Source organism: Sparus aurata, chromosome 5 (genome assembly GCF_900880675.1).
Source record: "Sparus aurata chromosome 5, fSpaAur1.1, whole genome shotgun sequence".
Lineage (NCBI taxonomy): Eukaryota > Metazoa > Chordata > Actinopteri > Spariformes > Sparidae > Sparus > Sparus aurata.
The window spans coordinates 5,939,078-5,959,590 of record NC_044191.1 but is presented as its reverse complement, the minus strand read 5'-3'; the positions used below and the strand labels follow the sequence as shown (position 1 = coordinate 5,959,590).

At 41.4% G+C, this 20,513-nt stretch overlaps 1 protein-coding gene across 2 annotated transcripts; it reads left to right on the top strand.

Moving 5' to 3' along the window:
• Nucleotides 1-6,435: 6,435 nt before the first annotated feature.
• On the top strand, nt 6,436-20,013 carry LOC115581185 (uncharacterized). Of its 2 annotated transcripts, XM_030416084.1 has the most exons (15): nt 6,436-6,624; nt 6,709-7,052; nt 7,990-8,129; nt 9,550-9,754; nt 9,827-9,931; nt 10,031-10,221; nt 10,305-10,446; nt 10,548-11,204; nt 11,290-11,382; nt 11,463-11,569; nt 11,706-11,825; nt 11,917-11,964; nt 12,051-12,134; nt 12,209-12,274; nt 18,990-20,013. In XM_030416084.1, exons 2-15 carry the CDS (start codon nt 7,010-7,012, stop codon nt 19,308-19,310), a joined length of 2,322 nt encoding a protein of 773 aa, XP_030271944.1. In that variant the 5' UTR covers nt 6,436-6,624; nt 6,709-7,009; the 3' UTR covers nt 19,311-20,013. The 2 variants fall into 2 exon arrangements, with proteins under 2 accessions (XP_030271944.1, XP_030271945.1); XM_030416085.1 differs by lacking the exons at nt 6,436-6,624; nt 6,709-7,052; nt 7,990-8,129 and adding an exon at nt 9,060-9,195.
• The last annotated feature ends 500 nt before the right edge of the window (nt 20,014-20,513 follow it).

Below are 20,513 nucleotides of genomic sequence, written 5' to 3'. Positions count from 1 at the left end.
CTGCAAGCATTCACACTATTGTTCTTCTGGAATTTATTATTATTATTATTATTCTTCTTCCGTACGTTTTTTGGCACCTATCTCCTCCTACAAATCTTGACCGATTCAAACCATTCAAATATCAAAATGTTCAGCTTGTTTAGGACATGATCGGGTCTATTTTTCTCATTTCTACCTTTTATACTTTTGGAAATATTCAGCTTTTTCTGCAAAATTTTGCCCATTCACTCTTATGGGGATTTTTTCAAATTTCATTCTGCTATAACTTCAGCATACGTTCAGCTATTCAAACCATTCAAACATTCAAATGTTCAGCTCGTTCAGCTCTTTCAACCTTATGCTTTTCAACTTTTCAACTTTTCAACTTTTTCAATAATTCAGCTTTTTCCAAAAAAAAATTAACATTGCAGCAGATGGGAAAAGCTTCAAATCCTCTTCAAAACTCATCGACTTTCAGCCTCATCTTCTCCCTCATACATTGAGCGAGAGACACCATTCAAACTTTAAAACGGTCTCAAGACCTTGAACTATTGGCGATGTATTCAGTTTTTAAAACTTTAGTACGGTTTTGAAAATATTGCAGTTTTAGTTTTAAGGATTTTGAGCCCGTCTTCTGATTTTATAATGGGTGTGTATTGCGTCGGTTAGAGTGAGTGACATCATCGCCAGAGTGGGGAGCCTTTCGAAGAATGGGAGCCGAAACTGTCTTCAGCTTGATTTTGATCCCACACCTTTTACCTGACATACACAATATATGGATAGAAATGTAGGAAAACTTGTTGGGTGTCAGCTGGTTGCCTCATTTCAGATGTGGGACATACAGTTTTGGTTTAGAAGCCCGGGAGCGACACGAACCCAAAACCTTGGTCCATAAGTCCGCAATGTTAATTTTGAGCCCAGATTTCTGGCCGAGAGCAGACGGTACCTGATTTGTCTCTCGCTGATGTGCCCTCATTTCTCACTCGACTGAAATGAAAATAACATCAACGTGTTCAGCAAGGTCTCCTGTCACTCAACATACACATTATATGGCAATTACCATTACGTTTTTTTCAGAAATCGCAGGGGTTTGGGAGGGCTTCGCCTATTCATCCTTATGGGGAGATGTTGATCTTTGTCTCTGTATTTCTCCAGCGTGTGTATCTGAAGAATGAGTTTGTATTGCGGGAGCCAGCGTGTGTGACATCATCGCTACAGTGTAGAGCAGCTGGAAAATCTGGACAAAGAATTCTCTTCAGCTGGATTTGGATCTTATATCTTTTACTTCACATAGACAATGTATACATACAAAATGTAGGAAATCTTGTTGGCTTGCTTCATGTTTGCTCCTCCTATACGTATGTACAGCCATTTTAACCTCTTCCAGCACTCTTACTCTGCATCTTTCTACCTTTTCATCCTTGTGTCACCTATATGAGCTTTTTCACCCTTTGACTTTTTTACATTTTCATACTTTTTCAACTCTTTAACCTCTTCCAGCCCTCTTACTCTACAGCTTTTCATATGTTTGTTCACCTATTTAACCTCCTCCAGCCCTCTTACTCTACTGCTTATCATCCTTTTTTAGCCTTTTTTGACCATTTTAACCTCTTCCAGCCCTCTTTCTCTACAGCTTTTCACATGTTGTCACCTTTTTAACCTCTTCCAGACCTTCGTACTTACAACTTTTCATATTTTTTCACCTTTTAACCTCTTCCAGCCCTCTTACTCTACAGCTGTTCATATGTTTTCACATTTTTAACCTCTGCCAGCCCTCTTACTCTACTGCTTGTCATCCTTTTTAGCTTTTTTTCACCGTTTAAACCTCTTCCAGCCCTCTCACTCCACAGCTTTTCATATTTTTTCACCTTTTTTATGCTTTTTCGGCCCTCTTACTTCATCCTTTTAAACCTTTTTGAGCTTTTTCGGCCCTCTTACTCTACATCTTCTCATCCTTTTTTCACCATTTTAACCTCTTCCAGCCCTCTGACAGTACAGCTTTTCATTATTTTCTCACCTTTTGAAGCTCTTTCAGCCTTTAACTTTTCACCCCTTGGCTGTTTTTCAACATTTTAGCCTGTTCCAGCCCTCTTACTCTACAACTGTTCATGTTTTTTCACCTTTTTAACCTCTTCCAGCCCTCTTACTCCACAGCTTTTAAAATTTTTCACCTTTTTAACCTCCTCCAGCCCTCTTACCCGACAGCTTTTCATCCCTTTCATTCCTTTTTCACCTATTTAAGCTCTTTCATCCTATAACTTTTCATCTTTTTAGACTTCTTTCACCATTTTAACATCTTCCTGCCCTCTTAATCTACAGCTTTTCGCCTTTCTTTCAACATTCTTAGAGTTTTATGCATTTTCGGCAGGTCGTTCAGCAGATCTCGCTTTAGCCTGCAGCATTCACACTGTATTTTCGCAGGAAATACAAATTTTTCTAGTTATTATTCTTCTTCCGTACGTTTTTTGGCACCTATCTCCTCCTACAAATCTTGACCGATTCAAACCATTCAAATATCAAAATGTTCAGCCTTTTTAGGACATGATCGGGTCTATTTTTCTCGTTTCAATCTTTTATACTTTTGGAAATATTAAGCTTTTAATGCAAAATTTTCCCCATTCATTCTTATGGGGATTTTTTCAAATTTCATTCTGCTATAACTTCAGCATACGTTCAGCTATTCAAACCATTCAAACATTCAAATGTTCAGCTTTTTCAACCCTTTCAACCCTATGCTTTTCAACTTTTCAACTTTTCAACTTTTTCAGCTATTCAGCTTTTTCCAAAAAAAATTTAACATTGCAGCAGATGGGAAAAGCTTCAAATCCTCTTCAAAACTCATCGACTTTCAACCTCTTCTTGTTACTCATACGTTGAGCGAGAGACACCATTCCAACTTTAAATGAATCACAAAACCTTGAACTATTGACCTTGTATTCAGTTTTTAAAAATCTTGTACGGTTTTGAAATGGTCGCAGTTTTAGTTTTAAGGATTTTAAGCCCGTCTTCTGAGTTTATAATGGGTGTGTATTGCGTGAGCTAGAGTGCGTGACATCATCAACTGCCGCACCCCAGAGTGAGGAGCAGCTCCGAAAACGGGATTTTTTTTTGCTTCAGCTTGATTTGGATCCCACATCTTGTACTTGACATAGACAATATAGGCATATAAATGTAGGAAATCTTGTTGGGTTTCAGCTGATGGTCTCATTTCAGCTGTAGGACTTACGGTTCTGGATTTAGAAGCCCGAGAGCGACAAGCACACCTGAATGTTCCCCATAAGCGGCAATGTTAATTTTGAGCCAAAATTTCTGGAGGATCGCAGGCGGTACATGTTTTGTCTCTCGCTCCTGTGCCCTCATTATGCACTCTACAGAAATAAAAATAACATGGGTGCGTTCAGCAATGTCTCCTGTTACTCAACATGTAATATGTTTTGCCGATAACTATAACAGTTTTCTCAAGAATCGCAGGAGTTTGGGAGGCATTCTCCCATTCATTCCTTATGGGGACATTTTCGTCTGTGTTTCTGCTCCTGCTGCAGCATGTCTGCAGCCATTTTAACCTCTTTATGCCTTTAACTTCTCACTTGTCAGCCTTTTTTCACCTGTTTAACCTCTTTCTGCCCTCTTACTCTACAACTTTTTGGCCTTTTCAGTCTTTTTTTCACCTTTTAAGCTCATTCCGCCCTCTTACTCTACAGCTGTTCATATGTTTTCACCTTTTAACCTCTTCCAGGCCTCTTACTCTACAGATTTTCATATTCTTTTCAACTTTTTAACATCTTCCAACCCTCTTACTCTGCATCTTTTTACCTTTTCATCCTTTTCTCACCTATTTGAGCTCTTACACCCTTAAACCTTTTCACTTTTTCATTCTTTTTTCACCTGTTTAACCTCTTCAAGCCCTCTTCCTCTACATCTTTTTACCTTACATCCTTTTCTCACCTATTTGAGCTCTTTCACCCTTAAACTTTTTTTACCTTTTCATCCTTTTCTCACCTATTTGAGCTCATGCACCCTTAAACTTCTTTACCTTTTCATCCTTTTTTCACCTTTTTATCCTCTTCCAGCCGTCTTAATCTACAGATTTTCTATTATTTTCAACTTTTTAACCTCTTCCAACCCTCTTACTCTACATCTTTTACCTTTTCATCCTTTTCTCACCTATTTGAGCTCTTTCACCCTTAAACTTTTTTACCTTTGCATCCTTTTTTCACCTTTTTAATCTCTTCCAGCACTCTTACTCAACAACTTTTCATATGTTATCACCATTTTAACCTCTTCCAGCCCTCTTAATCTACAGATTTTCATATTCTATTCCCCTTTTTAACCTCTTCCAACCCTCTTACTCTGCATCTTTTTACCTTTTCATCCTTTTCTCACCTATTTGAGCTCATGCACCCTTAAACTTCTTTACCTTTTCATCCTTCTTTCACCTTTTTAACCTCTTCCAACCCTCTAACTCTACATCTTTTTACCTGTCCATCCTTTTCTCACCTATTTGAGCTCTTACACCCTTAAACCTTTTCACCTTTTCATTCTTTTTTCACCTGTTTAACCTCTTCAAGCCCTCCTACTCTACAGCTTTTCATATGTTATCACCATTTTAACCTCTTCCAGCCCTATTAATCTACAGATTTTCATATTCTTTTCACCTTTTTAACCTCTTCAAGCCCTCTTACTCTGCAGCTTTTCATATGTTATCACCATTTTAACCTCTTCTAGCCCTCTTAATCTACAGATTTTCATATTCTTTTCACCTTTTTAACCTCTTCTAGCCCTCTTACTCTACATCTTTTTACCTTTTCATCCTTTATTCACCTTTTTAACCTCTTCTGGCCCTCTTAATCCACAGATTTTCATATTCTTTTCACCTTTTTACCCTCTTCCAACCCTCTTACTCTACATCTTTTTACATTTTCATCCTTTTCTCACATATTTGACCTCTTTCACCTTCAAACTTTTTTACATTTTCATCCTTTTTTCACCTTTTTAACCTCTTCCAGCCCTCTTAATCTACAGCTTTTCATCCTTTATTCACCCTTTTTACCTCTTCCAGCCCTCTTACTCTACAGCTTTTCACATGTTTTCACCTTTTTAACCTCTTCCAGTCCTCTTACTCTTCAGCTTTTCATCCTTTTTCACCTTTTTAAACTTTTTCGGTCCTCGTCAGCCTTCAACTTTTCACCTTTTTTGCCTTCTTTCACCTTTTTAAGCTCTTTCAGCCCTGTTACTCTACAGCTTTTTAGTCTTTTTAGATATTCATGTTTCTGCCTTTTCAACTCCTTCAAGAATACAACTTCATGTTCAGCTAGAGAAACTGTTCAGCTATCAAAATGTTCAACTTTGTTAGCCCATTAAACCTATTGCTTTCAAGCCTTTCTGCCTTACCAGCTATTGGAAAATTCTGCCTTTTCTGCAAAATCCCAACCATTCAGCCTATAGTTGTATGCATTTCCGGCAGTACTTTCAGCAGATTTCGCTTCAGTCTTCAGCATTCACACTGTATTTTCGTAGGAAATGCAAATGTTTCTAGTTACATGAGAGATTGTAGGATTTAAATCCAGCGGTCACAATGACCGCATATGGCCGTTCTTTGTTGAATTCCAGCTCCTCTGAAGTCCAGCTGACACTTTGGTCCAATCAGAAACATGTTATGCCCTAACCAAGATATCGATCATTAAGATTAATTGGATCAGATCTGACTGGAATGAACCCGCCACAGTGGTAAACTGATTCAGTTCACCCGCCATCACACAAACTCACCCGCATATGGCGGGTGGCGCGTTTAATTTCCATCCCTGTTGCAAACGCTGCAATGGCACTAAACAGTAAGCTAATAGACGGCTCTGGTAATATCAGTGATGCATGGAGGGGGGAAGAATAATACTGATGTTGAATTTGCAACAAATTATTCGAACTCGGTGACAATGTCGCATTTGTGGCTGCTGGCCGTTCGATATGCAGCCACATAAAAAGCTTTCACCATTAGACAATTATATTTGATTTTTTTTTTTTTCAAGGCACAGAGATCCGGGGCTATTCCCAAAACATCCGGGGCTATAGCCCAATAATAATATTAAACATTATTATTGTTTAATATTGTTTTATTCTTTATTATTGTTTATTCTGTCTATTTTGTTATAACTTGTATTAAGATGCTTTGGCAACATTGTATTGTATACAGTCATGCCAATAAAGCCAATTGAATTGAATTGAATATAGACATAAACACACACCCCGTCAACCAGGTTGCGTGTTTGTCGTTTTACTATCCGCCTTACGCACGCAAATTACCGAAGTATATAAGGTGGATGGGTTTGTAATTTTTTCGCTAACGGTGGCTAACTGACGCTCAGGTTATTTGTTGTCTAAATGAAAATGACATGAGGATTTCAAGGCTATTCCTCATTCCACTTGTTTTATACTCTTACTTATTGAAATACATATTTTAACGGCACTTTTTCTGTGTTATGTAGATGCATCATTCAATCTATGAAGAGAGTACAGGGCTCAAAGTGGAACGCTGCACAGCTTGCTGTAAGCTGTTCCACTGCCCCCTTTGCCCCAAATACAAGCCCAGCCAAAGAGCAAAGCTTCAGCAGCACCTGGATGTTCACATGAAAAATGCCATTACATACAAAGGTATGGATTTGTGTGTGTTTGTGTCTTTGTGTACTCTTGTGTCTTGTTATTGGATAATTTAAACTTTTCTTTACTTGCTCTTAGACAAAAAGATCTGCAAGTGCAATTTAAATTGCAGAAATACAGGGCACTTTCATTGCCCTCTATGTAGCAGATCCATTATAAGAAGGAAAGACATGGAGACCCACCTGGAGGTTTGCCAAGGTGCTACAAAAGCTGATTCCCCATCCAAGGATAATCCAGACGTATCTGCCACACCCTCTCCCCTTCTTTCACCATCCATCATTCCACCTGTGTCAAAACCAACTGTTCCTCCTCCCCAACCAGGTGCTGCTACATCTACCTCCACACCATCTGCCAACCCTTCCTCTGGAGACACACCTTTATGTACTGCCCAGGAGCCCACAAAGATGTTTCTCCAGAAAAAGGTGCAATGCCCACATTGCAAACTTATCTGTCATAAAAAAATTTAGCCAAGCATATACAGAGGAAGCACCTTAAGAAGACAGATGCAACAGTGAGAAATGCATTGAAGAGTGTCAGTTTAGATGCCACAAATGGAATATCTGCTGTCCAAAAAGCTAGGCATGGCTTTTCTGTGCCTATACACGTCCAAAAAAAAAAACCTGGAAATTTTTTGGTGAGGCTAAAAGGGCCACTTGCATAAAAAGGCAAAAAATTGCCCAGAAAGCCCATGTCCCTCTCTGTGTGGAGGTGTCATTTGAAAAGGACCCTAACAAATGTTGCTTTTCAGTCCATGAGCCGGCTTTGCATCATTATAGTCGCCTTGGGAGGGTAATGGTAACATACAACTCAACAGCTAACACCTGGCATTGTCCTTGTGCGAAACCTAGGATGTCCTGCGTCCACAAAAACACCAGTAAGTGGCATTTATTTCAGACAAACCCGGATCTGTTTCAAACAGAGATTGCCCCAAGTACACCCAAACAGCAACAAGGCACTGTGTATCCACCATCTGGTGAAAAGTTGAAGCAGCTTGTTCACTACATCTAAAGCATAAAAAGCTCCCAGACAGCCTACCTGATGACCTTGTAAAACCAAGGGCAAGTTACATTACGGAGTTGCATCCAATAGAGGCGAGTTGCACCATCTGTCCAGGGTCAGTACAACTTGATGAGTCAAAACTCATCTCCAAAAATTCCAGGATAATCTCCATCAATGGTGTAATTGAACGTAAGTTATTAATATCTTTCCTCATTTCATGAAAGATTTCTGAATGCAACATTGCTCATTAATGAAAATCTTGTCACATCACAAGTTTAAAACAAATACTAAAGAGTGAGTAGATATTTTGATTGAAAAAGCAAGATCTTTTAAAATGTTTGAATTTAAATTTTTTACTAGATGTATCAACCTATTTCCGGCAATGTCCACACTGCCACATGATGTACCGCTATCAGGAGTGGCTAGATGGTCTGCACAATTTTGACGACCACGTCATTTTGAGCCTGGAACTGTGTTTGTATCTGAGAGCCAACTTACAGGTTAGTACAATGGATGTCGTGGTCTCTGTCTTTTGGTTCCTTTTGAGTTCCTGTTTCCTGTTTTATTTTAAAGGAGTCATCACCTGGTTTTTTACATATCCAGTCCCTCTTGGATCGCTTTGGATCAATTCTTAAAACTTATTAGAAAAAAAAATAATTAAAAAAATCAAACATAGAGCTTGTTCTGACCCTTTTTCATACCGCGACATTCTCACGCGAGATCATGCGCGAGGTTTTGACCGGTCCGGATGTGCATTGTATTAATATGTAATGAGGCGCGCGTTGATTGGCCGCAGGAGGGACAGAGCCGGAATGGGGGGCGAGCCTGCATGCACACAGACTCCAAAACATAAACAGCCCCCTGTCATGGCGCACAAACTAAATGACGAACCTTACGGAATTCAGGCATTTATGTACGAGCCGGAGTCGGAAACCGAACAGGAGAGTGAAGAGGCAGAGACGGTGGAAGAGACACGTTTACAGCAGGATGTCTCTGAATGGTAAATTCTTTGTTTTTTCCTTCTTACTTTTCACACTCGTGTTTTACATGTAAGACCTGAGTTTTAATGCTGGCGGTGACGATGTATGGCGTGAAAATGACAGAGAAATAAGCAGATTCGGCGTGCTCACTCTGGCTGAGGACGGCTGTGAGCCGATGCTTATGCAAGTAGCCTCCTGTGGTAACGTCACCACAGGAGCAGAGTCAAAATCTCGTGCTTTAGGAACGCGCACTACTGTGCGCTATTCCTGTTCGGAAAAAGAGCCAAAGCGAAAAAAATAAGCCACTTTCAAACTCCAGCTTTTCAGGCAAGTTTTAACAGAGGTCCAACAGCAATATGCATGATTTAACGAGAGAAATTGAGATTTCCGGGTGATGACTGTCTTATTGTCTGCTTCCCTGCTCGTGATTACCTAATGTGTTTCACCCGTCTTTATTGCACCATATGTGTCTTGCCTTGTGTATTAAGCCTCAGTGTGTCCTTTTGTCTTTGTTTGGTCATCTGTGTTTTCTACCTTGTGTTCCATGCCCTGTGTTTTACCTCAGTGTTCCTTGAGTTTTTGTTCTGTAAGTTGATAAATATCTTTTGTTCCACCACACCTGCATTTCTGTGTCTCTATGTGGGTCCAGTCTCATCAAAACTTGACAAGGAAACTTTCATGATAAGGAATCTGAGTTTCTTGGAGCTTGTTTATTTCTCTAAAAGGGCCATGTGACAGGTTTTTGTTCCAACCAGTCAAGAGCACACAGTTTGACCAATGAACTATCTGAAAACTGAGATCAGTTGATTTGATGAGTTGGGTTAGGTGCACTGCTGCTTGGTTGAAACAAAGACCTGCAGCCACAGGGCCTTTTATGGAACAGTTTGGATGCTCCAAAATAAGCATAACTGTAATTTATTTGTATGTTTGTTTTTTAAAGAACAACATCTCAGTTTCAAAGGTGGTGGACTCGCTTGAGAAACTTAGGAAAGTAACATTTCCGTCAAGAGATGCTGTCCTCCATGCCTACCTCCACTTTGAGGCGTTGACAAGCCATGACTACTCATATTCATGTGCTTGCTGTGGGTACCATCCTCCTGTTGTTGTGATGGACCTACACAAGAAAGGAGTTTTCAACCTGCCTGGTAAGTCACAATATGGTGTGTGTTTAATAATAAAGACACTGTAAATTACAGGATTTTTTTTTCCTCTTTCAGTGAGTGACATAAGAGAGGTCCCTGAGAACTTCACTGGGGAAGTGGACATCGAAGAGTTCTGGGACTCTGTACAGTTGGAAATGATTGCTCGTGCCTTTTTCCCAAGTATATACATCCTCTCAAACTTTTCTATTTATTACCTTTATTTAATGGATCAGTGCATTTTACCATACAAAAAAATCACTTGGTGTATTTATTTCCCAGGCCGTGCAAAAAACATCTTTGCTGTCCATCCAAGTTTTGAACACTGGGCCCCGTGGATTGGGAAAAACACACGAACTGACACTGTGTTGAACAGCGAATTTGAGAAGGTTTCCCATTCAAAGTCCTCAGCTGAAGCAGAGCTCAGCATCGTCTCAGAGGATCGCCTCACTGATGAACTCATGAAGCAAAAGGTACAGTTATTGATTGTTTGTATATTTGAGATGCATTGTGTATTAATGTTTTACTTGATTGCTCATTTTCCGTATTTAAAAAGGTTTCAACAGTAAGAAAGCTGTGCAAGGCCTGCAATCTAGATGACAAGGGATCCCGCATGGACCTCCTCACCCGACTCAGGGATGAAATGAAAAACAGACACACATACGACAAGATCTTCCAGAAAATCTGGGGAGCTTCTGGTAAGAGTCACGCATAGGTCATAAAAACAATTTTATTTGCTATTTGAACAATTTTATTTGTTATTTGCATTTACTTATAGATTTTCAACTTTCCTTTAAAGGTGGCTGGTCAGTGATTCTGTGCCCTCATGGTGTTGTATACAGCTTAAAGTTTAACCTGAGGGCAGAGTCTCCAAGAGATTTCACTGATCTTCTTTTGTCCTGGAAACACCTCCCAAATGTTTCTGTTTATGATTTTGCTCGCGGTTTGGCCACTCATGCTAACCTCCGTGTCCCAACCACACTACCCTTTAAGCCCCATGAAGGAAGACTGGCTGCACCAACCCAAGACAATGTCAAAGCAGCACAGCTGGGAAAGCTTGACATTCCTCTTCCATGGTTGACAGAAAAACTTCAAAATCCTGACAAAGATGGGCATCCTTGCACTGGTTCTTCAGACCATTATGCCCTGTATGATAAATTCCACGAGGCCAACACCAGTGATCCAAGGGAGGTGTTGAGAAGGATAAACCTTGTCCCAGAACTGCAGGGTTCTTTGAATAGTCAAGTGGCCGAGCAGCTGTTTTCATCTCTGCAGAAAAACAACTATTTTCTTAACAACATGGCCCCGTCAACCCACATTTTTGTAATGAGAAACCTGGTGCATCATCGAAACAGCAACACAAATGGAAAACTTCTGAAAAAGCAGCTCAAGAGAGGACATGAATCACACACTCTGCACGACATTGTTCTTAATGAAGTTGGACAAGCGGTATTAGGTAAGTCTGAAGTCAAGGATTGTTTTTATTTTACAGTTATCTGAAATGTAATGATTGTACTGAATCCTATGTTTTTATTCTAAAGCCCCAGGAGTCCTACCATCTGAAAAATCTGCTCAGCATCAGCCCTCACCAGTTGGAGCCCCTCAACAAGGGCTTTGCGCTGACACACACAGAGGTGGGTGGCAATTTATGAAATTGGCAAATTATGTTGGCTTTTTTATTCTCGTTTTTTCAAACCATAATTCTCCTGGATAGATGATGACACCTGTGGACCACACTGTGCAAATATCACAAAATGTGAGAATGTACAACCATGCCGGGCATCATGGACAGTGCACCCACATCCCTCCCAACAGCAGCTTGTATGTATATGTATTATGTATATATGTCATCATGAACCCCAGCCAACCATGACATTCTTGGGCATATTATGCTGAATTGTAAAATATGTGTGTAGTAATTTCTTTTCTTTTTTTTTTTTTTTCTTACAACGATAAGCTTGACTATGTCCTGGATACTGAGAAGCCAGAGTCGGAACTAATTGTGAAGACAAAAAAGAGTTGCCTGACACGTGGTGACTTCTGGACCCTTGGCCTGAAACTGGAGATGGAATCAACTGTGGGTTAACAGTTAATAGATTTCATATGTGAACAAATCATGCGTGTCGTTATGGCTGCTAAATTAAAGTTTGGGTGTGTTTTTTTTTCAGATAGGAAATGCTTGTTTTGAGCTCATCGAAAAAATCGCTCAATCAAAGGTATAACTTCTGATTTCAGAATATGGTTGAATCTCATTTAAACACTGTTTGTATGCCAAGGTTCACATTTGCAATATTTTCCTCAGGGGAAATGCATTTTTGTGGTTGATTTGTATGCTGTACCAACATGGCGACAGCCAACTGCGTGCGACCCACTCCGAAGTTTACCTGTAAGTATACCTGTTGGATTCAATTGAAAATATATTTCTGTGTATTATGTGTTTAACTTTTTCTTTGTTTTTAGAGAGACGTTCACATAAGGGACTCCATTGTTATCCCTGTGTGGAAAAGTGGACATTACCTGTTGTCTGTAAGTACTGATGTTACCTGTGACAAATGGTCTGCATTTTTATATTTTATTTAACAACCGACACACCCACATTCCTATGGTGGAGGCAGCCACCCTCATCAGGAGCAGTTGGGGTTCTTGTTCAATAACAGTTAGACGTGAAACCAGGAAATGTTTGAGATTGAATTTTGTTTCCCAAAACAACCACTGTACCTCCTGAGTTACGGCTGCCCGAATTATTTTGGCGTCACTGTTTTTTTACTTGAATCAGAAACAGAATCAGAATGCCTTTAATGTCCCGCAGACGGGGAAATTTGTATGTTGCAACAGCAGAATATTACAAGACAGAGAAATAGAAAAATAGACAAAAAAATTAATAGTAAAGTAAACTAGAATAGAATCGACAAATGTACATATTTACATGGATAGTGCAAAAATGAGCAATACGTTTTTATGTACAGATTTTAAATAAAGGTAATAAATATGGGTGATGAAATGAGTTTGTACAGACTTATTGCACAGTGCAGAGTATGGGGTGAAGTCTACATGGAGCAGTGCTGGTTGTACAGTCTGACAGCAGCAGGAAGGAAGGACCTGCGATACCTCTCCTTCACACACACTGCCCAGTGCTGTGAGACTGACCTGCAGGGGGTGGGACTCCTGCACCAGCAGTGATGACAGCTTGTCCATCATCCTGCTCTCTCCCACCACCTGCACTGGGTCAAGAGGGCATCCCAGGGTGGAGCCGGCCTTCTTGATAAGTTTATCAAGTCTCCTCCTGTCTGCTGCCGAGATGCTGCTGCTCCAGCAGACTACTCCATAGAAAATGGCTGATGCCACCACAGAGTCATAGAAAGAGGTCAGCATTGCCTCCTGCACTCCAAAGGACCTGAGCTTCCTCAGCAGATACAGTCTGCTCTGACCTTTCTTGTATGTAGCTGCAGTGTGATCAGTCCAGTCCAGTTTATTGTTCAGGTGAACTCCCAGGTAATTGTAAGATGTCACCATCTCAGTGTGTGTTCCCTGGATGTTCACCTGTGTGCAGGGTTGTCTGTGCCTGCAGAAATCCACCACCAGCTCTTTGGTCTTCCTGGCGTTAAACTGGAGATGGTTTTGCTGGCACCGGTTCACGAAGTCCTTGATGAGTTCTCTGTAGGCTCTGTCGTCCCCGTTCCTGATAAGGCCGACAATAGCAGAGTCGTCAGAGAACTTATGTAGATGGCAGTGAGGGGATTGGTGGTAGAAGTCTGCGGTGTACAGGGTGAACAGGAAAGGGGCCAGGACCATTCCCTGTGGGACCCCTATACTGCAGGTTATTGTGTCCCACACGTAGTCCCGAGTCCTCACATACTGTGGCCGGTTAGTGAGGTGATCCAGGATGTGAGGTGTTGGTTCACCCCTGCGAGCTCCAGCATGTCCCCCAAGAGTGCAGGCTGTATAGTGTTGAAAGCACTGGAGAAATCAAAGAACATGATCCTCACAGTGCTTCCAGGCTTCTCCAGGTGAGACGGTGATCTGTCCAGGAGGAAGATGATGGCGTCGTCCACTCCGATGCCGGGTTGGTGTGCAAACTGGAGAGGGTCAATAAAAGGACCCACCAGGGGGCGGAGATGGACGAGGCTCAGCCGCTCCAGAGTCTTCATCAGGTGTGAAGTGAGAGCAACTGGTCTGTAGCTGTTGAAGTCTTTAGGGTGAGGGATCTTTGGTACAGGTACCACGCAGGAGGTTTTCCACAGCAGTGGCACTTTTCCAAGCTTCAGGCTCATGTTGAGCATATATTCGACAATCCTGCACAGCTGGTCTGCACAGGACTTGAGGAGCCTGGAGCTGATCCCATCTGGACCCGTAGCCTTCTTCAGCTTCATCTTCCTCAACCCATTTCTCACCTGGAGAGACAAGAGGGACAGAGTGGAGCAGGGGGGCTGAGTGTCAGATGTGGGGGAAGGGAGAATGTCAGGGAGGTCAGTAGGGGGAGCCTGTGAGAAGAAAGCCGTGGAAAGGGAGGTAGAGGTGAGAATGGGGCAGTAAACAGGGGGAATGGAAGAGGTGGTGGGTGGCAGCAGAGATGACTGGGCCGGGGGAGGGGTGGATGTCTGATCAAACCTATTGAAGAATAGGTTCATGTTGTTCCCCCGCAGCCTGGGAGTCTGGAGTCGTCTGCCCTGAGATGGTTTTAAGGCTTTTTCAGACTCCAGTGATGTTTCTCTGCTGCATCTGGTTCTTACGGAGCCCCAGACATGACATGGTCAAAAAAAATATTAAATTGTGGCCTCAATATACGCGCGCACGAAATACTAATACGTGGCCATAAATACTAAATTGTGGTCACAAAATACTAATTCGTGGCCACGAAATAAGTATAACGTGCGCACGTAATACTAATTTGTGAACACAAAATACTAATTTGTGGCCACCAAGTAGGTATAATGTGGGCACGAAATACAAATGAATAATATTAATATCATTCCTGGACAGCTGGGTAAGCAAATCGAGTGCACCTTCTCTAGAAACTGCAATAGCCTACGTGATGTCCATAAGTTGAGCGTCTCATCTCATCCTGTTCTCGTCAATATCTTGTTATCCCACATTTAGGCAGTGCCTTTCACTGATCATCTCCCCTGAAAGTAGCGTCATGTGTGTCAGACTCTCAGCTGAGGGAATACAGAGGCTATATAAGCCGCAGCGTTTAATGATGCCACTGAACGCAGCCGTGCAGTTACCTATAGCCTTTCAGTGATCAGAATCTAGTTTGTATTGATTTGCAGGTTGTTGTTGCTCTGACTGAACTACTGAAGGTGTCTGCAGTGTTCTCTGGACATTTGTCCTTCAATAAAATCACAGAGGATTAAAAGTTCACTATCTTATAGGCCTACTTAAATAAGTGCCTAAATGCGGGATAAAAAGATATTGACTAGAACAGAATAAGAAAAGACACTCACCTTAAGTGTCTTTTCTGTTGGTGGAGCTGGACTGACTCAAAAACTCTATCGTCCCTTCGCCATCAGACTGTATAACAGCTCTCAGTAAAGGCAAGAGGGACAATGGATAAGACAATGGACAATTTCTACCTCTATTTGCACATCCATTTGCACTGTTTCACTTTCATTTGCACTGTATACTGCAGCTACCATCCATCCATCCATCCATCCATCCATCCATCGCTCAGTCCGTAGGGACTTGGCTTGGGGACTTAAAGGTTGTCGGTTCAAGTTCCACCCGGACCAAAAACGCTATAGCCATATTGTGGCCACAAGTTTATTTTTTTTTGATCATGTCTGGGGCTCCGTAGGTTCTCCATCTTCCTCCTGTAGCTGTTCTTCCCCTCTCTAATCTTCCTCCTCAGCTCCTTTTGCACAGCCTTCAGCTCCTCCTTGTTTCCTGACCTGAGAGAAACTCTGAGTTTTCAGTTCCAGAAAGAGAGGTAACTTAAACTCTGGGTCTGCTATTGCTGTAACTGACTCTGTGAACATAACCTGCTCACTGGCAGGTTCACCTGAAGAAACCCTGAGTCTGATGGAGCTGTCTGACAGCGGCTGTCCTTTTCCTTCTCAGTCCGATCATGTTGAAGCAGAAATAATTCACATAGTTTTGCACCAGGAGGAGAATTTAGATTCATTTAACAGGTCCTGGGGGTGAGTGATGCCTTCAGCCTCTGCTAACGCAGTGACATGACTCAGGACCAGTTCCTCTGCCTCTGTCGGACGTGGTGGAGCACTTCATGTTCAACTACTCAGCAGGATGTTAGGACAAAGATGTGTTTTAATCAGCATCTGTTGGTGGTAAAAGCTACTACAACTACAATCCACTGAATTAACTTTTCCTTTGTTTAATATAATGATAAATAATAAATGTAATAATAAAATGAGGAGCCATCATGAGAATGTTTTCATATCATTTTTAGTTTCGTCATTTTCAGCTGATTTAAATAAAATAAAACAGCCTAAAATAAAATTAAACAAAACATTTAACAACATTCAACCACTTCCTCAAAGGTAAATATAAAAGAAAGTGATACTAAATCAAAAATGAAAAGATGACCGTATCTAAAACTCTGTCGGTTGATGATTTTGATTGCTGATTTTTATTACGGCCGCAGCCTCATTGGGAGTGTCCCTTTGCTACTTATGCTCTATTATTTTTTTACATGTGTTACGACTGGGTCCAAAGCCGCAACAAAACATGGGTATTTGACGCATGACCAAACAAGGCAGTTAAAGCCCCTGTACGGAGTTTTTAACTGGATATAGAAAAGCCTCTGCTTTCTGCTGATGTGTCTCTGTTACCTACAACAGCAAATGAGCCCATCAGCGTGAAGATACGCTTTTTCTAAGTAGTCTAATTCTATACCTCTGAAAGGCATTGGTCGGGTCGGACCACTGACGAAACGATTTACAGCAGTCAGACCGGAACTGACGACATTCAGGATACGGCATAGCTGTTTTGTTGCTACGCCAGCCAGTGCTAACCGAGCTAAAACTTTTGTCATGGCTGATAATGAGACAAAGAAAAGAAAAAGAATTCGAACCGAAGACCAACGAAAGGCCAAGAGGGAATCCGATCGAGCTAGGGCTAAACACGGATAAACATTGGCGATTCCTTCCAGAGATGGAGAGAGTTGCGGGGCTTGAAGGGAGGGTCGGATCCAGAATTTGCCCGATTCCTCCTAGACAGGTTTGTAAATTTTATTTCATTTATGAAATGTAATGCGGGACGTAGTTTACAGCAATACATGAATTCATGTTGTTACAGCAAAGCTGGCTAACGTTACCACTAGATTAGCTCTAGATACTACACTCGTGAAAACGACAACAAACGTCTTAGATCACACATCCATTTCAGCTGTGTGTATCAGCCCAACCGACCTGCAACGATGCATTGGTAATATCCTCTGTCATTATAAATGATTCAGTTTCTTGCTTAGAACAAAACATCCATCACAATCACTGTGACTTTGCTGTAACGCTAGCTCTGTAGCACCGTGGGTAATATATATAGCTGGGAAATTGCAGTGCAACAGCAGCATTACTTTGTTTCACCGGCGGCATTTTATATTAAGTAGAAATACAAATAGACACAGTACCTCGTCCATATGCACGCTGCAGATAGCTGCTAAAAAAAAAAAAAAAAAAAAGTTTTCAAAGCAAGTCACGTCGTCTTTCCGACGTTTCCAAAACAAATTTACACGCGCCGGCCAGACAAACGTCTTCACGACAGTGGGCGCTAGAGCTCATGGAAAATGCAGTTTTCATTCCGGCAAAACACCACCGCTTTCGTCCAGCGGGGCCGCCAAAATCAACACTAAATGAAAAGTCTGTACAGGGGCTTTAATATTTATTGACCATAACACAAATTGAATTAAGCAATATTACCCTCGAGGGTGTGCTCTAACGTCATTTGAGCACGACAGTGATGCGGTCAGGACCAAGGTGCTTGCGCCGAGGTCCGCAAGCAGCACTGAAGTGCGATTATACAATTAAAACAAACACAAATAAAATGTATAATCAAAATATAACCATGTTGATGGACATTTTGCTCTCAAATTTTAAAGGTTCTTGTCACTGTGCGTCGCGTTTCCATGGAAACACATGGGGTCTGACTAATAACTGAAACAAAATCAGTCACGTCAGTAGACTCGTGTGTAATAGAACGTAGTTTACCACTCCAGCAAATAATCCAACCCTTAGTAACAACCTAGCAACAGAAAGGATCTTTCTAGTCCCAGATGATGAACTCTGAGCTGACGTTAATGTTTTATCGTGGTCTCGGAATTTCCCGAACTAAATCAATACCGCGCAGTTAAACAGAAAATGCCCAAGTTATAACAAAGATGTTTATTTTTTTTTATTTTATATTTTTTATAAAACGTTTCACTGCAGTCACAATAGTGTCTCTCACACTGAAGGGAAAATAAATAATAGCCGGGGCGTTTATTTGTTTGAATCACTTATCAGACCAGGCGTTTATTTGGGACCAGGCGGCAATTTGGGACAGGCATTTAATTCCTTCCTCTCAAAAATCTGGGATGAAAATGTCACAAACTTCTCCAGCTTCTCGGTGAATTCTCTGGCATCCTGCTGGGCAATAGTTGTCTTCTGCAGGTGAAGTTGTTGTGGCGGAGGAAACGATTCAGCCGACCAGCACTCACAGATAACTCCTCATCTCTGCTGTCACTCACGGTGGTGTACATTTGTTTCACCCTGATCATTTTGCGGGACACTCAATCGTGGCGTGCAGAGTAATATTTTGAGTAATGTGTCAGGCGTGCTATCATGCTGATTTGAGCGAGGTCTAAATGTCTTGTTGACCAATCGGATTGCTTGGTCGGAACTACTTGTAGTATAATGTACAATGGAGTGTGGAAGTGTATGTGGTGTGGGAGGGTGCTTGTATGCAATGTCAAATGTGGGGTGCATGTTGTCTGGTGCAGAACAGAATAAAACAAAACAAAGCAGTAGCAGGGTGTCGATCCTGAGGAAGAGAGAGAGGACTTGAACCAGCAGGCTTAAATTAACTGCAGAGCCAGGCACAGGTGCTCCCAATCAGCCATCCACTGCAACCTGCAACACACACACACAGACACAGCCACATCCACTACACACAAGACACAGCCACACCCACTACACACAAGACACAGCCATGGGCTGAGGGCCGTAACACATGAATAATAGTTTATGGCCTGTTGTACAGTAGTTTTGCAATAGGGAGACTACCTTTTTCCTCTTTGTCTTTCCCATAGGACAACCTTGAGGCCAAGATCATTTCTGACTGCAGAAAGTCAGCAGAGTGGTTGGAAAAGAACCAACATTTGTTTTCCTCCAAGGTGGAGTTGCCCAGTGCAGTCGGAATGGGAGAGGAGGAAATGGCAGAAGCTGCAAAGCAGTATGCCATACTTTGGTCTGAGGATGACTGTTTCAACCTTGAAGACCCGGAGAAAGATGACCTCCGGGAACCATTTAAGTTCAAGTTCTCCCAAGTCGAGGACATGTGGTTTTTTTGTGGTGAGATTTGTGACAAACAAGGATACTTGGCATATGCTGAATGTGAAATAGAGCAGTAACAGTCAATAAAAGCTTAGCTGCACCCACCAGCCTACTTTTGACATCCACAGGAATGATTGAGGACATTGTTTTTGGTTTTGTTTTTTGTTGTTCTGTGTGCCAGTTATAGTGTCCAAAAACCAGCTGTAAGTTCAAAGATTATCTCTATGTTCTATTTATTGTGATATTACAGTTTTAAATGACTGATATCCAGAGCAGTTTCTGGTTCTAGTTCTACACCTGTTTCTGCAAGTGTACTTTTCGATATTTATTATATTATATATATTTATTATTTATAAATTTAGAATTTCTCTAAAGTAGATTACAGTGCCTTTGTGAAACCATATAATTGTATATTTTCTGTGTATGCTCAATGCTTTTGCTTTGCAATGCGGTATTCAAAATCAGCAGTAATTGTTAACTTTTAAGAAGGGAATGAGGCCCAATGTTTTTATGAAATGTCGCTAAAATATAGGCGATGAATGGAGTTTATTTTGACACTTGATGTAGGCTAACGCAATAATAATGCTGGTAGACTTGTGCAATGAATAAATTAATGTTTTTCGTGTTGGTGTTGATTAATTAAAAAGTAATTCGAAATAAATCAACAACAAATCGGCTTCTTCAAAACTGTGTCCTAACATGACCGCAGCCTGAGAGTGGAGCCTGCACGTTATTTGTTATGTGTATTTCAATTAATAAAGGTATTGAAGGACAGCAAAACATTGAATCCTCATGTCATTTTCCTTTACACAACAAATAACCTGCTCTTCAGTCAACCGTTAGCGTAACACAACAAATAACCTGCTCTTCAGTCAACCGTTAGCGTAACACAACAAATAACCTGCTCTTCAGTCAACCGTTAGCGTAATTAATTTATTACGAACATCCACATTCGGTGTTATCATTCGATAATTTGCAAACGTAACCCGTGGTTTCAGGGTGTATGTATACACCGGAGTCCTTCAAGAGACGCACAAAGAGTTTGCCGGAGTCCTTTAAGAGACGCACAAAAGTTTGTTTTTTCCTGTCCCGACACTGGAGGCAGCCTGAGAGTGGAGCCTGCACCGGAAGCAGTCTGACGCTGGAGGTCTGCAGCCAGACCGTCTTGGCTGCTGCTGATATAGCTGGAGGTGGGATGTATTGATCCGAGAGTGTAGACACTAAAAAGAGCATGGGAGAGATAGTAGCTGATCCAAAAAAGTGTTGTGTGATCATGACAA